General features: G+C 41.2%; 1 protein-coding gene across 1 annotated transcript in view; it reads left to right on the top strand.

Annotated features, from left to right (window-relative positions):
* Positions 1 to 3,270: 3,270 nt before the first annotated feature.
* Positions 3,271 to 21,177, top strand: part of pip4k2aa (phosphatidylinositol-5-phosphate 4-kinase, type II, alpha a) — a 194,283-nt gene continuing 176,376 nt past the window's right edge. Inside the window, exon 1 of the mRNA XM_078234551.1 lies at positions 3,271 to 3,728. Coding sequence (XP_078090677.1) covers positions 3,597 to 3,728 — 132 coding nt within the window. The 5' untranslated portion in view covers positions 3,271 to 3,596. The remainder of the gene's footprint in view (positions 3,729 to 21,177) is intronic.

The raw sequence follows: 21,177 nt of genomic DNA on the forward strand, positions 1-21,177 counted from the left end.
GTTAGACTTCTTACCATGGTAAGGGATATCCAGGGTTGGATAAGGAAAAAAAAGTCTTAAAACAGGAGGTATGTAAAATTCTAAAAGGGTTTGATAGAGTAAACATAAACCAAATGTTTCCCCTTATGGGGCAATCTAGAACAAGAGGTCACAGGTATAGTTTGAGAGGCAGTAGATTTAAAACTGAGATGAGGAGAAACTACTTCCCGCAGTGGGTGGTGAATTTGTGGAACTTGCTACTCCATAGCATGGTGGAGTCTGAATCATTAAATGGTTTCAAGAAGAAGAACAGGTTAAAGGAATATGGGGAGCAGATAGGGAAGTGGATTTGAGACCAGGGAGAGATCAGCCATGAATGGTGGAGCAGGATCAAAGGGCTAAATTTGCCTACTTCTGTTCTTAATTCCTACGTTCAATATAGCCGATACCGAGTGCTCAAAATAGTGGAAGCCCTGGAGGTATAGAAAGGGCAGGGTGTTACTTAAAAAACAAATTAGGAAAGCAAAGGGGGGCATGAAAAACACTGGCAGGTAAAATAAAGGAAAATCCAAAGGTGTTTTATAAGTATATTAAGGGCAAGAGGATGACCACGGAAAGAGTACGGTCTATTAGGGACCAACGTGGCAATTTGTGGAGCCGGAAGACGTAGGTGAGTCCTTTCCACCTGTGTGCATTATGGAGAAGGATGATGTAGGTATAGAAATCAGGGAGGGGCACTGTGATTTACTTTAACAATTCAACATTGAGAGGGAAGAGGTAATAATGGTTTTAATGGACTGAAAATTGGATTAATCTCCAGGCCCAAATGAGATGTATCCCAGGCTGCTGTGGGAGAGGCAGGGGAGGAGATTGCAGTGGATCTGACAATAATTTTCAAATCTTCTCTGGCCACAGGAGAGGTACAGTAAGAAGTCTCACAACACCAGGTTAAAGTCCAACAGTCTGGCATCTCCACATCACAGGAGAGGTGCCAGGGGACTGGAGGACAGCTAATGTACCATTATTCAAGAAGGGAAATAGGGAAAAACCAAAAAATTACAGACCAGCGACTCTAACTTTAGTGGTAGGGAAACTATTGGAAAAAATTCTGAGGGACAGAATTAATCTCCATTTAGGAGGCAAGGATTAATCAATGATAGTCAGCATGGTTTTGTCAAAGGGAGATCATGTCTTATAAATTTGATTTAATTTTTTGAGGACATGACTAGGTGTGTAAAGAAGGGTAGTGTAGTTGATGTAGTCTACATGGATTTCAGTAAGGTTTTTGACAAGGCCTCACATGGGAAGCTGATGAAGAAGGTGAAGAGCCCGTGGGATCCAGGGCAGTTTGGCACACTGGATCCAAAATTGGCTTAGTGGCAGGAGGCAGAGGGTGATGGTCAAAGGTTGTTTTTGTGACTGGAAGTCTGTGTCCAGTGGTGTTCCACAGGGATCGGTACTGGGCTCCTTGTTGAATATAGTATACATTAATGATCTAAGTGTGAATAATGTAGGAGGTATGATAAATAAGTTTGCAGACAACACAAAAATTGGTGGTGTGATAAATAGTGAGGAGCAAAGCGCTAGATTACAGGACGATATAGGCAGGTTGGTTAGATGGACAGAACAGTAGCAAGTGGAATTTAACCCTGAAAAGTGTGAAGTAATACATTTTAGGAGAACTAACAAGGCAAGGAAATATACAATGGTCAGACCCAAGAAAGTACAGAGGATCAGAGGGACCATGGTTTGCATGTCTATTGATCTCTGAATGCAGCAGGACAGACAGACAAGGTGGTTAAGACAGCATATGGGATACTTGCCTTTATAAACCAAAGCATTGAATATAATAGCAGGGAGGTTATGGTGGAGCTGTATAAAATGCTGGTTAGGCCATAGCTGGTGTACTCTGTGTAGTTCTGGTTGTCACACTATAGGAAGGAAGTGATTGAGAAGGGGCAGAGGAAATTCACCAGGATGTTGCCTAGGCTGGAGCTTTTCGGCTATCAAGAGAGACAGGATAGGCTGGGGTTGTTTTCTTCGGAGCAGAGAAAGCTGAAGACCTGGTTGAAATGTATAAGGTTATGAGGGGTACAAATAGGGTGAATAGGAAGGACCTTTTCTCCTTAGCAGAGGGGTCAATAACCAAGGGGCACAGATTTAAGTTAAGGGACAGGGATAGGAGGTGCGAGAAAAAACCTTTTCACCCAGACGGTGGTGAGAATCTGGAACTCACTGTCTGAAAGGGTAGTAGAGGCGGGAACCCTCACAACATTTAAGAAGTATTTAGATGAGCACTTGAAATGCCATAGCATACAAGGAAAAGGCCAAGTGCTAGAAAATGGGATTAGAATAGATAGATACTTGATGGCCAGCACAGACACAATTGGCTGAAGGTCCTCTTTCCCTGCTGTAAAACTCTATAACTTCCCCATGTTTCAGAACCGTTATATTTTACTTCATATGGCTCCCAGGAAATGCCTTGGGGCATTTTTACTCTGTTAGAGATACTGCAAGTTGTTGCACTGCTGCAATATTGATGAAACGTTGAACACCTACTAAACCCATTGATCTGGGAAGACTGGGATTACGCGAACCTAACCGCGGTATATCAGTTCAATGCGCAGTGTTAAGGTAAGTAAACCTTGAAAGTTAGAACTACTGTACTTTTAGCATGATCAATCCCAGCAGAGTTATCTTATTTCCCAGTGGAAGGGAAAAGGTAATTCACAACATTAACCTGGAAGCGGCGTTATTCCATACCAAACAGTGAAGCCATCGCTAATGTAATTACTGTAGAAACATTAACACAATATCGTTCCCATCATTGTGCATTTCATAATGCCAACACATCTATTTCAGAATGCAAGTTTCTCCCCAAGATTTTTTTTTGTAATACCAATCCCCTTCCTCCCTCCCTCAAGCAGGACACTAGCAGAGACGTGCAATGTGTACACGTCTCAGTCTTTCCCCACGATGTATTTGATGCAAATAACGGAAAGGTATAAAGTTTCAGGCATTTTTCAAATGTTTCTGAAATACCAGATGACGCCCACACACACACATCACAACCCAACTTGATGGCTTTTATTCTCTTTAGGTACACGCGGGATCAAATCGTCTCCGTGCAACCCTGTTATTGGCCGGCTGCGTGCGGGCACCGCCCTGTTTAGATGGTTGTGAAGTGGGGGGTCGCAGTCTGTTTGGTTGGCGGCGCTGTCAATCAGCCCGCTATTGTTTCCCCGCCTGCTCCCTGGCTCTCTCTCCAGGCTGCGTTGCAGTGTGTGCAATGCGTGTGTGCGGCTTGTAAGCTGGAGCCTCGCCTCCTTTACAGATCACACACACACACATCAGGGTCCGGAAGCAGCGACAGCATTGGAGAATATATAGTAACCAGCCTATTGCTGCTACTGCCAACAAGCCTCAAAAAACAAATCCTCACCCTAACCGTTTTAACTTCTTGTTTTTCAATGAGGACAGGAAGAAGACGGACTAAGTTTTCATTGTAGACGTCTCCATTTCAGAAATTGCTAGGGAAGGCACATCATCTGGTGATTTTTTTTTAAAAAACGCTGTGAATTGAAGTAAAAAGGGAAACGCGAGAGACAGGGAGAAAGATGGCAGCGAACAGCACAACATTCGCCAGCAAAACGAAAACCAAGAAGAAACATTTTGTGGCTCAGAAAGTAAAGCTGTTCCGAGCTAGTGATCCGCTGCTCAGCGTCCTGATGTGGGGAGTCAATCACTCGGTAAGTCCTGTTTTTTAAAAAAAAACGCGTTAACTGCTGCGGAGAACTTCTGCAGGAAAGCACACCAAGCTGGATTTCCTTCGGGGCAGGTTACTATGTTTCTGCGTCTAGAAACATTGCACTTCGGTGTAATGCACCAAAGCTAAGCGACGGAGATAATAAAAAATAAAAGCTCCTCAAACCGTGCAGCGCTTACAGCGGGTGGATGTGAGACTTCCAAGATCAACATCAATTCCCCTGCACCAATTCCACTCTGGACGAGTCTGTGAAATGACAGCCTCCCCCTTCACAAATGTTTCATTCTGATGAATAAAATCAAGCATTTGCCTTTTTGGTGAACTGCTTGTGTGTGTGTGTTTGCTGGGAGTAAGCTGAGATGGTGGTGGAGGGGGGGTGGTTGACTGGGGGTTTGGCTGGAGGAGGGGTGTTTGGCTGGGGGGGAGGGCTGTGGCTTGTGCTTTGCCTTTGGGTTTGGCTGAGGGGCCTGCACACTCTGCATGTTGACTCCTAGCGGTTTTTTTATAACACCAGAGGCGACGGCCTGGAAACCCCTCAGTGTCAACTTGGTGCCGGATTGTGATGTAGTTGTGACTGACAGCTCTGCTGACCAATGGGCCCGCCTGCGTCCTGAGCTCGAGCGATTCCCAAAAGGAAAGCCCAATGCGAAGGGGGCGGGGCGGGAACTGCGGCTTTAAAGAAGCTGCAGCAGCTGCGGAACTGACAGCTCCATTCATTCCTGTTTGCCTGGAGTAGCCAACTCAACATAGCCCCCCGACTCAACATAGCCCCCCACCCTATACTTCCCATTCACTTCTTTTCAGTGACCATCCTCAGCCAACGCGCCGACTGCTATGGCCTTTTCCTCTGCCGGATTCCTTGTCACGGCTCATTACCGTCTTCTGACCTCCAACTTTGCGTGTCAGCGTTTTTATGTTGTGGAGGGTCAAGGTGAGAGGCTGTTTCACTGATCTACAATGTTCTGCCCTTAGAAGACGCGGGCGTGCAACTCGTCACTTATCTTCAAAAGCAGGGTTGTTGCGGAACGTCCGGCCAGAGCGTTGAAAATGTGCCAGTGCATGTAGTAGGCTGGACTCGGTGTGTCAACATTAGCAGACCCACAGTCTTAGCATGTGTGTGCATCAACATAACCAATTTCTCATCTCAGTGATGAAAGGTACTTAATCTGAAGGCAGAAAAATTGCTACCCAGTTTAATCAGGTTTCTCTTCACTGATAGCACTACAAAGTCTTGTGTCAGCTGCTTGTCCCAACTCTTGGCAATTAACCGCACAAAATACATCTTAAATGGCATATACTATGAATACTACTCTGAGTGATTTGACCATAGCTTTGGAGCCTGAAACATTTACCAAGATTTGCCCTTGCTCTGAGGCCCTGGATAGACATCTGCATCCTGTTGCTTCATCTTGCTGGTTTTATCTCACCACTGCTTGATTGTAGGGGTCGGTCTGACATTAATCCCCTATTGATGATGCTCAGTTGTTACTTGTTCCCACAAAGTTGAACTGTGAAGTCAGTTTGATTTTACAGTTTGAACTTTGGCAAGTTTTACAATAGAGAAATGTGATTTTTCTATGAGAAACAACATCATTAATTCTAGGTTCCTGCAGTCTGTGGTTATTGGGCTGTTATTCTCTTCCTCTGGGAGCTATCATCCCTTCCCATTTCTCCCCTCTTCCACGTTATTAGAGAATTCTCCATTTCAACTATGAAATTAAGTGTAGCCGTTAAGAAAGTAGGCTTGCGTGCATCTCCTAAGCATGGTCAAACATCTTGAATAATGGGTGGCACGGTAGCACAGTGGTTAGCACTGCTGCTTCACAGCTCCAGGGACCTGGGTTCAATTCCCGGCTTGGGTCACTGTCTGTGTGGAGTTTGCACATTCTCCGTGGGTTTCCTATGATTTCTGTCAGCAGTTGTGCTCTCCTTTTTGAAGGAAAGATGAAAATTCATTGTGGAGGTTTACTGGATTGATATCTTGAATGAGCGGGTTGTCTTATGAGGATGGGTTGGAAAGGCTGGGCTTGTTTATACTGGAACTTAGAAGAGTAAGGGATGACTTGATTGAAGTACATAAGATCCTGATCAGTAATGACAAGTGGATGTTGAAAAAATGTTTCCTTTTGTGGGTGAGTCCAGAACTAGGAGGCATTGTTTTAAAATTAGGGGTCACTCTTATAGGAAAAAGATGAGGGGAAATCTTTTCTGAATGTTGTACAATTCTGAAACTCTATGCCTCAGAAGGCAGTGGAAGTAGGATCATTGAATACTTTTAAGGCAGAGGTAGATAGCTTCTTGTTGAGCAAGGAAATCAAAGGTCATTGGGGGTAGATGGGGAATGTGGAACTCAAATCAAACAGATGAGCTATTATTTTATTGAATGATTGAACAGGCTCGAGGGGCCAAATGGCCTACTTCTGCTCCTATTTCATACGTTTGTAAGTGGCATTGACACTATCTGTGGAACACTGCTAAACAGTGTAACCTTCCTTTTGTTAGGGGTGGGGGTATAGGAAATGACTGCCAGAGCTGAGAAAGACAATTTTCAAAACAAAAGTATCTCTTATGTTCTTTCTTGGAAGGACTGTCTCCCAAACATTTTGTGATTAAATTGGAGTATTTTCTACAATACTTTCATTTAAATGGTGTTCAGATTATTTAATCACGTAATAGTTCCCAGGATTTTGGGTGAAACACACATTTCTTATAGTTACACTTCTGTTGGAAATAAACTATGAATTTCTATTGGGTTCATTCTGCTTCGATCCTCAGGAAAAAATATGATGTGAGTGACATAAAGGTTGGCAATATAGCAGTGATACTTTGTTTATTTTTGTAAACAAAAAAGATTGCCGAGAATAAGCGCCAAAAGCAATTGACATTGAAAATAATGGGGATTCTCTGCAGCAACAGGTGAGGATGTATTCTAAAATTGTCTGGTATACATTGGCATGCCATGCTAAAATAACTTGAAGAAACTCTTTTGACTTGGCTTTCTAAACTGCAGGAGATATTGCAAGATGCTGTGTGAATGTAATCTCAGTATCAGGATTGTGATATTAAAGAAGTACTTTTTGTTTTTTATATAAAGTTCGAATGCTGAATATAATTGCGTCCTGATATGGAGAGGATTAGAGATAGCAGAGAAACTTCCAGTTCAGATTATTCTCCAAAGCAAATTTCTGGGGTTGCAAAACCAGTGTTCATTTTCTTCATCGTGATGGTGAAGAAAAAGGTGCAGGGGAATGGGACTGGAGTAGAACACCTCTGCTGTGTGGTTGACACAACACTGGCACAGTGGACCAAATGGTCTTTCACAGTGCTGAGATTTCTATGTATTTGTGTTGCTTGTAAGCAATGCACTGGAACTATGGTGACAACGTTCTTTGATACTATTTATATCTGTGTCACAATGTTTCAAAAATAGATTTGCTAAAAAATGTCTTATTGCAGAATTGTTGCTGTGTTACTCATTATGCCTGGCCTCTTCAGGTATTTTAAACGGGCTAATACTCAGCTTTCACTTATTTACAGAACAGTATGAGAATCCTAATCCTGACACTGGAAATTCTTTAAAATTGTTTTTGATTTTGTGATTTGCTCAAATCGTAGTTGATACACATCATGGATAAGAATGCAAATTGGTGAGGTTACCTACATACGTTGCCAAGGATGAATCAGTTACACGGAAAGGGTAAACAAATCACCTGTTACAATTACACATGTTAAACCAGTTAGCAGTCATTGACGCTTGTTTTGAATTTTGCTGCTAAATTGCTGCTTGTCATTTTGCACAAGTATCTAATATTGGATATAGTCAAAACTAAAATACAGTGGTTATAAGAATTCCACATACGGTGCTAATACATGATTTGGCTTGCGTCACTCTTTATTTAGTCATAGAGCAGCATTGGAAGAGGTTTGGGAATTGGTTATCTTGCCTTGCTTTTGACCAGGAATTAATGTGTGGCCCGAAGAGGTTTTTACAAATCACAAGAAAGATTTGCATTTCACAAGCTCAGAACATCCTAAAGTGCTTTACTCTTCAAGCTGAGTGATAGCAAATGGAAAACCGATTCCAAAAATGCTAATCAGGTCCTGATGTTAAATTCAGCTGGATCAGAAGAAAGCCCTCTAAATTCTGTCATCCTCGCCCTGCTCCCTCCCACACCCTGGTAAATATCAGGATCCATGAGTGAGGCAGACATAGAAATAGGGAGGTAAGAATAAGTTGCAGGGATTTGATAATATGGAGACAAATAAAATGAAAGAAAGTGAAAGATGAGGGTAAAATCAGAAATATGTGGTTGAGAAAAAGAATTACAGGAAGAGAAACATTTTTAAAATGTTGTCTAAGTAAATCCAGAGAAGGCCAGCTAGCTACAACTTAAAATTACTTCTTAAATGTGGTTATACAATCCTACTGTGTAGAAGTAGGCCATTTGGCCCATCGACGCTGCACTGAGCACAATCCCCCCCCACCCCAAGCCCTATCCGCATAACCCCCATGCATTTACCCTAGCTAGTCCCCCGACAATACTGGGCAATTTAGCATGGCCAATCCACCTAACCCACACATCTTTGGACTGTGGGAGGAAACTGGAGCACCTGGAGGAAACCCACACAGACATGGGGAGAATGTGCAAACTCCACACAGACAGTGAGCCAGACCAGGAATTGAACCTGGGTCCCTGGTGCTGTGAGGCAGCAGTGCTAACCACTGTGTCACCGTGCTGCTCCATTTATCATTTAATGCCATGTGGTACTTAAAATGAATTTAATTTCATATTCAGGTTATACACTTTATACAACTTTCATATTACCTACTGTATGAGACTTCCTAATATTGGTCAGCATAACACCATTTTTCTGCAGACCTGTTGTATAAGTGTTTCTGTCTCGACCACACCAAAACCATCATTTTAGGAACATTAACAAAGTAGCTGCAAAGTTTAACATTAGGCTTGTAATACAAGTGCAATGGGGCAGAATTGGTGAAACCAGCATGAAAAGTGGAATATTTTAATTTTGAGTGACTAACATGTTTTCCATGATCTTTTGCACTGATTTAAAGATTTGATTCATCCAGGTCCAGCCCAAGCCACAAAATGGAGTCCATACCCAGGTCGAAATTGAGATTCTGCCAATGGCACTGGTTCACAAATGTTTTTCAAATTGTAGTAATTTTCTTAGATGTGCTGGCACTAGTAGACACATTTTCAACAGTTTTTCATATGAATAATATTTAATTCACAAAGAAACTGGCTTGTCTACACTAATAAAATTACTAAATGGTTCAGTATAGTTTTTAATGTAAAATTCAGTGAGGACTGAACATTTGTGCGTATTTTTGATAAACTTATTTTCAGCTGTATTAAAACTGCACCAAGTTACCACTCTTAAATTCCTCAAGAAATACTTATTATGATCTGTTATGCTGGGTCATTAAAGATTTTCAATCTGTAATGTGACCAGCACAATTTTGAGCCAATTTTGGGTGCATCTTCCGGATTTTATCCAAAATGGAAACTTTACCCTGTTTACTTAGAAGCATTTATGAAATAAGCAACGTAGCATCAATTGTACAACATTTTCAGGAGAAACATTCTTGTATTTATGAGAAAAGAACTTGAATGGAAAGTTTCCTGTACTACTCCTTCATGAAACACTAATTTTTAAAATACATTTTGCAGTGGAACTGAACATATTTTGAGATCCAAGGCATTTATTGCCTTTTTAATAACCAAACCCTTTTGGGCAATCTCTTTACTACATTGTAAATAGGATAATAGCTGGTTTGAAGTATATAATCATGCAAAGAAAGCTTAAAATGATTCAGTAAAGAGATGCAATTTCAGATTGTGGTGCAAGCAATGAACATAGTTCCAAGTAAGAGTTGTTTATCTACACTAGTTGTTTAACAATATTACATTCAGTTGCAGTTAATACAATGTTCGACTGAAGTCAGGAAAAGCCAGAAAAAAATCAGCAAGTTGGGCAGAATCAATGGAGACTCAGAAGTCCAGTCTGTCCATGGTCCCAGATCCAGACTCTTCAGTTATGAGGAAAGGTCTTAAAATTAAAACATCAGCTGGCTGACTGCCTTCTGTTTCCCCACAGGTGCTGCTGGATCTGTGTGATAGTTCGAACCTTTTATGTTCTTTTCAGACTTGCAGCACCTGCAGCATTTTGTCTTTTGTTTACCATGTTTTGCTGTTTGGGTTTTCTCTCCTGCAGCTATTGTGAGGTAAATACTCACAGTGGGACGGTACCATGTGATGTATATGAAAAGGTGAGCTGGATATAGTTAGCTGCCTTCTTTTTAAAAAAAAACAATGTCTAGCAACACAATATTATTTTACATAAGAAATACTACCAAAGACAATAGAAAATCCAACCTTAAGTAATTCATAATTAAAAGGTGATGTCTGGAGGTGGAGCATCCCATCAGAAAGCTAGACAAGCAATCTTTCACCATTAAGGTTCATTGTAAAGCAACACGATCTTTATTAGTTTTAAGGTAGATAACATTTCAAACTCTACTGTAGTCCAGCAGATTATTTACATAACAGTTTTGAGATTGGGCAATCCATGTATTACCTCTTGAGTTGTGCACAGGTGGGGGATGAAGTAGGTGGAGAGGAGAAATATTATCCAGCTGCTGTTTTAATTAGTGCAGTGATATTCTCAAGGGAAGCAGTCCATTAAAAATACATATTGGGTGCTTGCCAAATGGCTGTGGTAGATGCAGTTAAGGTCCTATTTGTTGTCCACTAATTATCATAATTTCAAATAGAATTCGGTTTCTGGTGTGAAAATGCAAAATATATTTTATATTTTGATTCATTCAGTGAGGTGTATGGTTTGATTTGCAGTAACCAGCAAAGTTCCACTGAGGTACCAAGATTTTAAGATCATTATTCTGGTGACACTAGGCTTAGGGCGATGAAACTTTAGAACTAAAAAGTGAATGTAACATCTTGCCTGTCAATGGCATTGTGTTTATGTAACTACATTTATGCAAGTATGGCATGTTTATCCCCTGAAATGTAATTGATTCAAATTGTCATCTTTAGCAGGTATTGCCAGAACCTTTCAACATGAATAGAACAGCTAATGATATTATTAGGGAGTGTCAGTAAGGTTCTTAGGGAGGCTTTGTTTGACAAATCTTTTTTTGAGGATGTACTTGCAAATTGGGTAAAGGGGACTAGTGAATGTAATGCATTTTGATGTTCTGAAGGCATTCAATGAGGTGTCACACAAAAGGTAGTTACACAAGATTAAGGTTCAGGATTGGAATGAACATATTAACATGGATGGAGGATTGTTAATGGACAGAAAACAAACAAATGGGTCATTTTTGGGTTGGCAGAGTGTAACCAGTGGGGTGCTGCAAGGATTAGTGTTCAGGCCTCATTGTTTATAATCTATATCGATGACTTGAGACCAAATGTAAGGTATTAAAGTTTACTGACGATAATGTAGATGGGAAGTTAAGATGAGAGGAGGATAAAACAAAGCTACAAAAGCAAGTGGGAAAGAAGGCGGCAGATGGAGAATAACTTGTGTTTATCCGCATTGAATTGTAGAATCATTAACGTGCAGAAAGAGGCCATTCAGTTTGTCAAGCCTGCAGCAGCCCTCACACAATTAATAATACTTCCAAGTTTTGAATGATCTGCAAATTTGAAATTGTGTCCTGCGCACCCAAGTCCAGGTCATTACTATAGATCAAGAAAAGCAGTAGTCCTAATACTGACCCCTGGGGAAACCCACAATATACCTTTGTCCATTGTGGAAACAACTTTTCACCACTCTTCGTTTTTGTCACTCAACCAAATTTGCTGTTATTGTTTCTTATATTTCATGGGCCTCAACTTTGCATGCACCTTGTCAAATGCCTTTTGGAAATCAGCACACCACAACAATCACATCACCGTCATCAGTTCTCTCTTAGTTCCTCAAAAACTCAATCAGTTAGTTAACATGATACTGACTTTCCTTCATGAATCCACCACTGTCCAGTGACCATTAGTTAGGTCTCAGATTACCATTTCTAAACATTTTCTCACCACTATGGTGAAACTGACTGGTCTTTGGTTCCTGGGTTTACCCTTGCACCATTTTTTCTGGTAGGGAGAATGAAAATCAATATTTTTTAAAAGGTAGATGGCTAGTAAATGTTGTTATTGAGAGGGATTTTGGTACCCTTTGTAGACAGAACACAAAGTTAACACACAAGTGCAGCAAGCATGTGGGAAAGTAATGGATATGTTAGCCTTTATAAACTACACCTCAAGTAGTGTGTGCAGTTTTGGCCTCCTCACTTGAAGAAGGGTGTACTTGCCCTGGAGTAGGTGCAACAAAGTTTACAAGATGAGACGGCTTACCTTGAAAGAGAGAATGAGGGTGCAACCTTACTGGCCATTCATTCACACTCTCACTGCAGTGAAGACAGAGCATTTGATGCCCAACCAAATCTCTGTACACTGCAGTGGAATGGGAAAATTCCATTGGTGTGAACACCGTAACATTCCGGCCTGTGTAGAGCCTAAGGTCAGGACTTTATGGCTTTTATGGCCTTGCAACTCCATTTTTCAAATTTGCTGATGACACCACCATAGTGGGTTGGATCTCAAACAATGATAAGACAGAGTACATGAATGAGAGAGAATCTGGTGAACTGGTGCGATGATAATCTCCACCTCAAGGTCAACAAAACAAAGGAGATCGTCATCAACTTCAGGAAGCGTAGTGGAGAATATGCCCCTTCTACACCAACGGGGACGAAGTAGAAAGAGTCGAGAGCTTCAAGTTTTTAGGTGTCCAGATCACCAACAACCTGTCCTGGTCCCCCCCCATGCCGACACTATAGTTAAGAAAGCCCACCAACGCCTCTACTTTCTCAAGACTAAGGAAATTTGGCAAGTCAGCTACGACTCTCACCAACTTGTACAGATGCTCTGTAGAAAGCATTCTTTCTGGTTGTATCACAGCTTGGTGTGACTCCAGCTCTGCCAAGACCGCAAGAAACTACACAAGGTCGTGAATGTAACCCAATCCATCACGCAAACCAACCTCCCATCCATTGACTCTGTCTACACTTCCCACTGCCTCGACAAAGCAGCTGGCATAATTAAGGACCCCACACACCCTGGACATTCCCTTTCCCACCTTCTTCCGTCAGGAAAAAGATACAAAAGTCTGAGGTCCTGTACTAACCGACTCAAGAACAGCCTCTTCCGTGCTGCTGTCAGACTTTTAAATGAACTTACCTTGCATTAAGTTGATCTTCCTCTCCACCCTAACTATGACTGTAACACGTTCTGCACCCTTTCGTTTCCTTCTCTATGAACGGTATGCTTTATAGCACGCAAGAAACAATACTTTTCTCTGTATACTAAAACATGTGTCGAGTCAAATCAATTGCTCATCCCAAAACTGTTAAATCCCCCCAAAGTCAATGGACCTTCCCGTTGTCTGCCCCTTGCCCACTCTGATTCCCATGGTGGGCGGGGCAGTAACATTCCAGCCCATATCTTTGGATTTGAGAAGCATCAGAGGTGATTTTTGTATGAATGTATAAAATTCTGGGAGGGCTCCACAGTAGATGCTGTGAGGCTGTTGCTCCTGGTTGAAGAGTTTCGAACAAGGGGCCATAGTCTCAGGGTAAATAAAGGCTTGGGTAAGAAGAAATTTCTTCCCTTGGGGGTGGTGGGGGAGGGGTTACCATGTTTAACCAGTTTCTGATAGAGTGATGGTGAGGGTATTGTAATTGATAATTGACCAGGGCTCACTTGGCTAATGTTAACCTAGGCCTTAAATTCACTGATGAATCATGAGTAAATCTCTTTCCCATTTGTCTGGTACAAAGCATGTTTTGTGGAGGTTTATTAAAATGAGTTAGGTGCCGTAGCTTTTTTAAAAAATCTATTGTAAGGAAAATGACAGAATTCAATGTTCATGAGCAAATCTAAGAGCTAGTTTGTCATGTCGTTTTCTTTCTGATATTGTGCTGATAGAAATATTTTCACTGCTATTTCTCCACATCATTGTGTATAGAGGCTAATAAGTGTCTGCCAATGAGTTACAGGACAGTAAGCCAATTGAGTTTTAGGTAAGGGCTTGAATGTTTTATGAATGTCAGCAGAACCCCGATTACTGTCTTAACTCACTGGCAACTGTCTGTTCTTTTGAAATGTATAAAGTGGCTTTCTTCCTGTTGTGGTGACAACGTAATATTGAAGACTTGGGAGCTGAGGTAAGGCTTGTGGGTGAATTACTGGAATATAAAATATTTAGTAATAGTGATATAGAGCAGCGTCGAATATCAAATTTATTTCTGTGACATGTCTGGCATGTTGGCTTAAAATGGAGTGAAACCTGCAAATGGATCTTTTTCTGCCCCTCACTTCTGCCTATAACCATACTACCAATATTATATACATGAAAATAATTATTAATTTGTAAGTGTTGTACAAGATGGTGAAAAATACTTAAGATTTGTGATTATAAATTGTGAAAAGAGATGAAGAAGTCCTGACTTTTGACCTGCACACATGGGTCCTTATTTCCTTACCAATTTTTCTCTCAATGCTTTCCAACCCTGAAGGTGTTGACTCTTTGATGTGGGATAGGATCCTATGGGGAGAATTATGCTCTAATCCCTTACCCAAGTGGCTGCTGTTCATGTGCTCCTTGACAGTGCATAGACAGTCAATTGCAGCATCATAATAAGCCCAATCCGATCTTTGCCCAACATTCCTTTCTCACTTTGAACAATAATTATTGGTAGTGATCAGAAGAAGGATTTTCACCTTCCTTCCCTCCCTATCCACAGCCCAGAGTTGTTGAACCTGACTGTAATACTACTGCAAAAATGAAACCAGTTAGCTCACTTTCCTGACCTGTATAGCTCAGCTACTCATTCAATTAACTCGCTGAGTAGTTGGGGAAGTTTTTCTTAAAACAACACCAAAATCTTGGACTGGGGGAAGGAGCGAAGGCCCTGTCATGCAGTGGCTTTTAAACCTCTGGGTTCAGATCCATTCCAAACTGCTGGAATTGAAAGTCTGTTTTGTCTACGAGCCACAACAGTTCCATGTGGTTGGAGCTTCAAGTCCTCTCAATCTAGCTCCTTTGGGCATGAGCTGTAGTGCAAAGCCACAGATATGTTAGCACAAAATTGGCAGTCACATATAGAGAGACCACAGGATGACTGGTGTGGAAAATAGAAAAATGTTACTGGTGTGATGAGGAGCAATCATCTGAGGCTGGGTCTGGGGCAGGTTGATCAGTCAGATTAGGGAAACCTTTATTCTGCACCTAACTTGTACTGTAACTATCCTAAGTGCCTGAAATTGAAATGTCCCTTTCCAAATGTTAATATTATTTCCTTTGCAATCCACAATTGTTTTTAGTTTTGAGAAGTAGTATTGTGTGTTTGTATTTAAAGGTAATACTTGATATGCCCCGTGCTACAAAGCTAGATTTCCTGTTTATTTCTCAAGTACTTTGTCAACTGACGTTGTCAACCTGCATTCTCAACTTTTTTCTCTTTTTTAAATGCAAAGTAGATAGGACTCTGTGGAAGCATGGAATGAGTAAAGTTAGCAGATAACTAGATTATGGCAATGTTGGCAGGAAATACGCACTACATTTAGCTTCAGAATGCAACCTTTTCAGTCTTTACTCATGCTACCGCTCTGTATTGAGCTGTACTTTGTATCATTTGAAATATTGAGGGTGAAAGGATTTTAAAAATTTTTTTTATACTTTCCCAATTCAATCAAATCAAGTCCAATTCAGAGTCTCAACAAGTTGAGACATTTCTGATCCAAGCTGCCAAGACAGGGTATGCAACCCCCTACCCTGTCTTGGGCCTGATCTACATGAGCCAAGCTGATTGGAGTAGGCGGAGGTTTCCTCCTCCAAGGCTTGATCTCATTTGCATCTTAGCCAAAAGGCCGAGATGCCGCTTTTAAAAATTGCTTCATATGAAAATGAAGCTTGAAGGATTACATATTGATGCAATGTCCTCTTCTATTGTGTAAATCTGAGTAGTCTATTGATTGCTCCATTCTGTTTGTGAGTAATGCTCTTTTTAGAATACCTGTGAGGACTTATTTATGATGTGGAGATGCCGGCGTTGGACTGGGGTAAACACAGTAAGAAGTTTAACAACACCAGGTTAAAGTCCAACAGGTTTATTTGGTAGCAAAAGCCACACAAGCTTTCGAGGCTCTGAGCCCCTTCTTCAGCTGAAGAAGGGGCTCAGAGCCTCGAAAGCTTGTGTGGCTTTTGCTACCAAATAAACCTGTTGGACTTTAACCTGGTGTTGTTAAACTTCTTACAGGACTTATTTAAGCAATGGTGTAAATGGGTAATGTGTTAAGTTTTTTGTACCACTGAAGTTGAGAACATAAAGAATACTTATTTTTAAAAAGTGGTAACATTAAAGTAGGTCATAACCATGTTGTAGGTGGAACTTGAACATGCGGATTATAGGTCATTATGCATGTAGAATTTTCATATGTAGGTTCTTGCCACAACCAGGACACAAGTCTACAGACTTTATTCTGATCTGGGTCTGGACCAACATTTCAGTCTTTTCAGAATTTTAAAATTTTGATTACTAGAAAGCAATTGTGATCATGTGGTAAGTTACATTGTACATGATATTAATAAAATATTTTTATTAGAAGCAAAACACAGAAAATGCTGGAAATATGCAACAAGTCTTGAGTTTCCAGAACACACTTCTGTACGAGAGGTTGCAGTGATCTGGGCAGACTGCGTGGACTGTGTGACCTCGTTGTGGAGCATCTTCATTCAGTCCACGAGCTTCTGATTTGCTTGTCATTATAGTTCTCTACCTTGTTCTCATGCTGACCTATCTGTCCATGGGCTGCTATAGTGTTCCAGTAAAACTGAATGCAAGCTTGAGGAACAGCATCCCATCTTTCAATTTAGCACCCTCTACAGCCTTCTGGATTCAACACTGAGTTTTAGATCATGACCTCTGCCTCCATCTTGTTCTATGTTTTTAAAAAAAATTTTGTTGGGTCAGTCTTTGTTTTATTTTGTTTATTACTTCATGTTGCAATCAAATGGTTTTTATGTACAATTCATGCCACATTTGGACAGAGCCTTTGTTTCTTTATTATATCCAGTACCACTCTTTTCTTCTTTTACATCATTAAATTATTTGTTGTTTAAACTCCCCAACCCTCCATATTATTCTTCCTGCCCCACCCCCTTCCAGTGCCTTAAAACCTCTTGTATTCCGATCTCTCTCAAGTTCCAATAAAAGGTCATTAACCTTAAGCGTTCACTCTGTTTCTCTCCATAGATGCTGCCTGACCTGCTGTCTTTTTTCTAGCCTTTTTCTATTCTTGTCACAATGATCAAAGCTGCCTACATGTCCAGGGTAGTGAACCTGCCATTTAATCAAGTGTTCACAAATTCAATGGTCAGCAATGCTAGGCATTCCTGCTCAACTATCACGGCACGGTAGCACAGGGCGGCACGGTAGCACAGTGGTTAGCACTGCTGCTTCACAGCTCCAGGGTCCCGGGTTCGATTCCCGGCTCGGGTCACTGTCTGTGTGGAGTTTGCACATTCTCCTCGTGTCTGTGTGGGTTTCCTCCGGGTGCTCCGGTTTCCTCCTACAGTCCAAAGATGTGCGGGCTAGGTTGATTGGCCAGGTTAAAAAAATTGCCCCTTAGAGTCCTGGGATGCGTAGGTTAGAGGGATTAGTGGGTAAAATATGTGGGGGTAGGGCCTGGGTGGGATTGTGGTCGGTGCAGACTCGATGGGCCGAATGGCCTCCTTCTGTACTGAGGGTTTCTATGAAAAAATTTTTTATTATTATTTGGACTGCATCTTTTAGACAGCCATTTGAATGCAAGTTGCAAAGAGGAACAGAGTTAATGTTCCATGCTGATGACCTTTCAGCAGATGATGTTTTAATAGCTGGGTATCATTCCATGTCAGACACCATGCTGTGCCTGGCTTTGCAATGTTTTAAACGTGTTGTCTGAAACTGGGCATATGTTTCTTAAAATGTAACCAACCTTGCATATTTCATAGTGTAAGCATTTTTTCTTTTTATGCATGCCGTCTTCTAATCTGGCTATAAGTTTGGGTTGAAACTGCGATGCTTAAGCTTGACTGACTGGATTAGTTACAGTTAACATAACTTAGTCACTGTCACTTCCTATTGAGTGCCAATCACACAACAGTAAATGAACCAATCCTTTTTGCTTTTCCAGGTTAATTTAAGGTGGACTGGACACTTTTTTTCAGGTCCCTTTTCTCCTAGACTATAAATTCTTGTTTGTTCAGCCTTGCATCTGTCCTTGAAGCTTAACTTGTACCTTCACATGTGAATGTGGCAACTGGTTGTATATCTAAGCACTGAGGTTTGGACATTTTCACATACTCACTATCCCATTCTATATATGAAGAACAAAAATGTTGGAGGTTGAAACAACTGACTGAAGTTGAGTGAAATAGTTTAAGAATGTGGATAGCAACTGGGTAGTGTGTATAAACTTGATCATAATTAACTTGCATCCAGGGTCTCAGCTGTTAGGTTTTCAGTGGCCATTTGTTCCAGCAGGATTCTTACCCTTGACACAGAAGACCTATAACACATTAGCAGAAGCTTTCATCTTTCTACTGCCGTTTAGGATTCTTTTATTCATTTATTTTCTGGAGAGAGTGAAGGGAGAGAAAAAACGATAGCAAGTGCGGGTCAGTGAGTATCATTTTTAGTTATTTCTACCATTTGGTTAAGCAATATTTCATTTGTTTTTCAAAGGTTGCATACCAGTGTAATGATGACGTCTACTCAAAAATAATTATGTTCTGAAGCTTCAGAGATTTATATTAATTTTAATATTACATTAAAAAATAGATTTAACATAAGCAAATGCTAAAATTTATGCTGCTCTCTCACCCTTTCATTCCCTGTGTAATATATTTTTTTAAAAACCTGAATGCATAGAATGATGATCCTAAACTACTGAAGGTGGAACAAAATTTTTAATCCAGGGCCATTATTTCTGAGTATTACTGATTCTATCTCTGAAGATCTTTCTCATGGCCTCCAACCCTAGATCAGGCAGAACTTTCGAGTATTGGTCGCAGCCAAAACAGTGGGACCTGTGGCGGGTCGTAAACTAGCTAACAGCTACTGCAGACTTTAATGAGGCTCTTTAACTGAGCCACAGCAATAGCATCCCACCTCCAAGTTTCCTGACTAATCCTAAACTTTAATCAGAGTGTGGGTAGGGTAATGCATCGACTATGTTAATGGCAGGAACCTAATGGGACCCTAGCATGGATAAGAACTGCACGTGGAATCCTGAGGCTATAGCAACCACCGAGATGGAGTGGAGACCTGAGAAGGCTACTCACCCCCCTGAGGGTCTTTCACTCTTACTTGGAGGCACTGTTGTGGGATCTGAGGGACCAGAGAGAGAAGGGGAGGAAGAGGCCAACTCCTCAAAACAAACAAGCGTGCCTGGAAATGGCCAGGCTCGTCCTTTTGGCTAAGATCAAGTGTCAGATCAAGCCCAAGATGGGGTCCAGTGCCTTGTCATGTTTGTCTTTCTCTTATGGGGACAATAAATTGGATTCAATTGGAATTTGAATTTGGTTTTTGGAGCAAACAAGGAATTGATTTGGGTTTGTTCAGTCCACTCCGAGCATTGACTTTGTAACTTTAAGAATGAATTTTTTAAAAAATTGGCCAAGAAAGTCAGCAGCAGGAGTGTGACCCATCCAACTTCTGAGAGCTGATATTCTGCCTGTAGACCCTCGGTTGAGGATCACGCCTCTTTGGAGCTGGATCTGTGTCAATCCCTCTACCCTGTGGAGCAACACATGGCTGAGAAATAGGTAGCTACTGATGCTGCCCCCATGCTATGCTGAAAGCTGGCAGCAGAGGCATGCAGCTCAAGGTTAGTGAAGTGCAGGACAAATGAACTGATTTTGAAGAAGTTGGCAATCACCTGTTGAGCACATAAAAGCACTATCGGAGAAGACGTGCTGTGAGCAGCAACCTCTCACCTGGACAAGGCTGGATATCATCAGTTTCATTGTTCAAAGATTCCCAAACTTGTCCATTTCAATGCAAAAGCACTCACCATTATGTCCTTGCCTGCTTCACTCTGCCTTGTGGCTGAGATCTCATGAAACAGGTGCACTGGCTATTAAAGCTAGAATGTTTGATTTAGAATAATTTGATCATTATTTGATTTTATTTTTATGGCAAGGTGCATGAATACACAAGTGATTAATTGTTGAGTACTATTGACAAACCCTGGGGGTTCCTTGCTCACCTGCAAGCCCATCTGGATGAAACCTGGAAGTGGATGGGATGGTGTATGGATCCTGATTCAATTGTCACTTTTTGGTGATTTAACTCCCGATTTGTATTTATGCTCCTTGCCATAAAAGTAGTCCCCATTGTTTCAGCCTGTTCTTACCCATGGAGCTGGTTTATAAATACGAATAGATTATTCAGACCTTCAAATCTGCTGCATCATTCATTAAGATCATGGATGATCTTCTGCTTGGATTACATCTTCCTGCACTATCCCCTGATTTCCTTTGTACCCAAAAATGCAATTATTTCTGCCTTGAATATACTTAGTGACTGAACATTCACGGTGGTACAATGGTTAGCATCGCTGCCTCACGGCGCCAGGGACCCGGGTTCAATTCCTGCTTAAGTTACGGTCTGTGTGGAGTCTGCACATTCTCCCTATGTTTGAATGGGTTTACTCTGGGTGCTCCAGTTTCTTCCCACAGTCCGAAAGATATGCTGGTTAAGTGCCGTGGCCATGCTAAATTCTCCCTGAGTGTACCTGAAAAGACTCCAGAGTGCGGCGACTAGGGGATTTTCACAGCAACTTCATTGCAGTTTTAATGTAAGCCTACTTGTGACACTCATAAACATTAGGAGACACTTTGAACAAGTATTTTGTATCTGTCTGCAGAGCTGAAGACGCACAAAGTATCCCAAGAATAGTAGAAAATTAAAAGGCAAAAGGGAGGGAGGAACTTAACAATCACAATTGCTAGAAAAAAAGTACTCTGAAAACTAATGGGACAAAAGGATACCAAGTCCCCTGGGCCTGATGGTCTGTATCCTAGAGTCTTCGAGGAAGTGGCTGCAGAGATGGTGGATGAATTGGTTGTAATTTTCCAAATTTCCCTAATTCTGGAAAGGATTTAGTGGATTAGACCACAAATGTAACACCATTTTAAGAAAGGAGGATGACAGAAAACTCTAGGCTATGTAGTCCAACATGTTATTGGGCTATAGTCTACCATTAAGAAGGTAGTAGCAGGGCAGAGTTGGTTTTGTGAAAGGGAAATCGTAATTGACAAATTTATTTATTAGAGATTTTTGA

This window comes from Mustelus asterias, chromosome 2 (assembly GCF_964213995.1).
Source record: "Mustelus asterias chromosome 2, sMusAst1.hap1.1, whole genome shotgun sequence".
Taxonomy (NCBI): domain Eukaryota; kingdom Metazoa; phylum Chordata; class Chondrichthyes; order Carcharhiniformes; family Triakidae; genus Mustelus; species Mustelus asterias.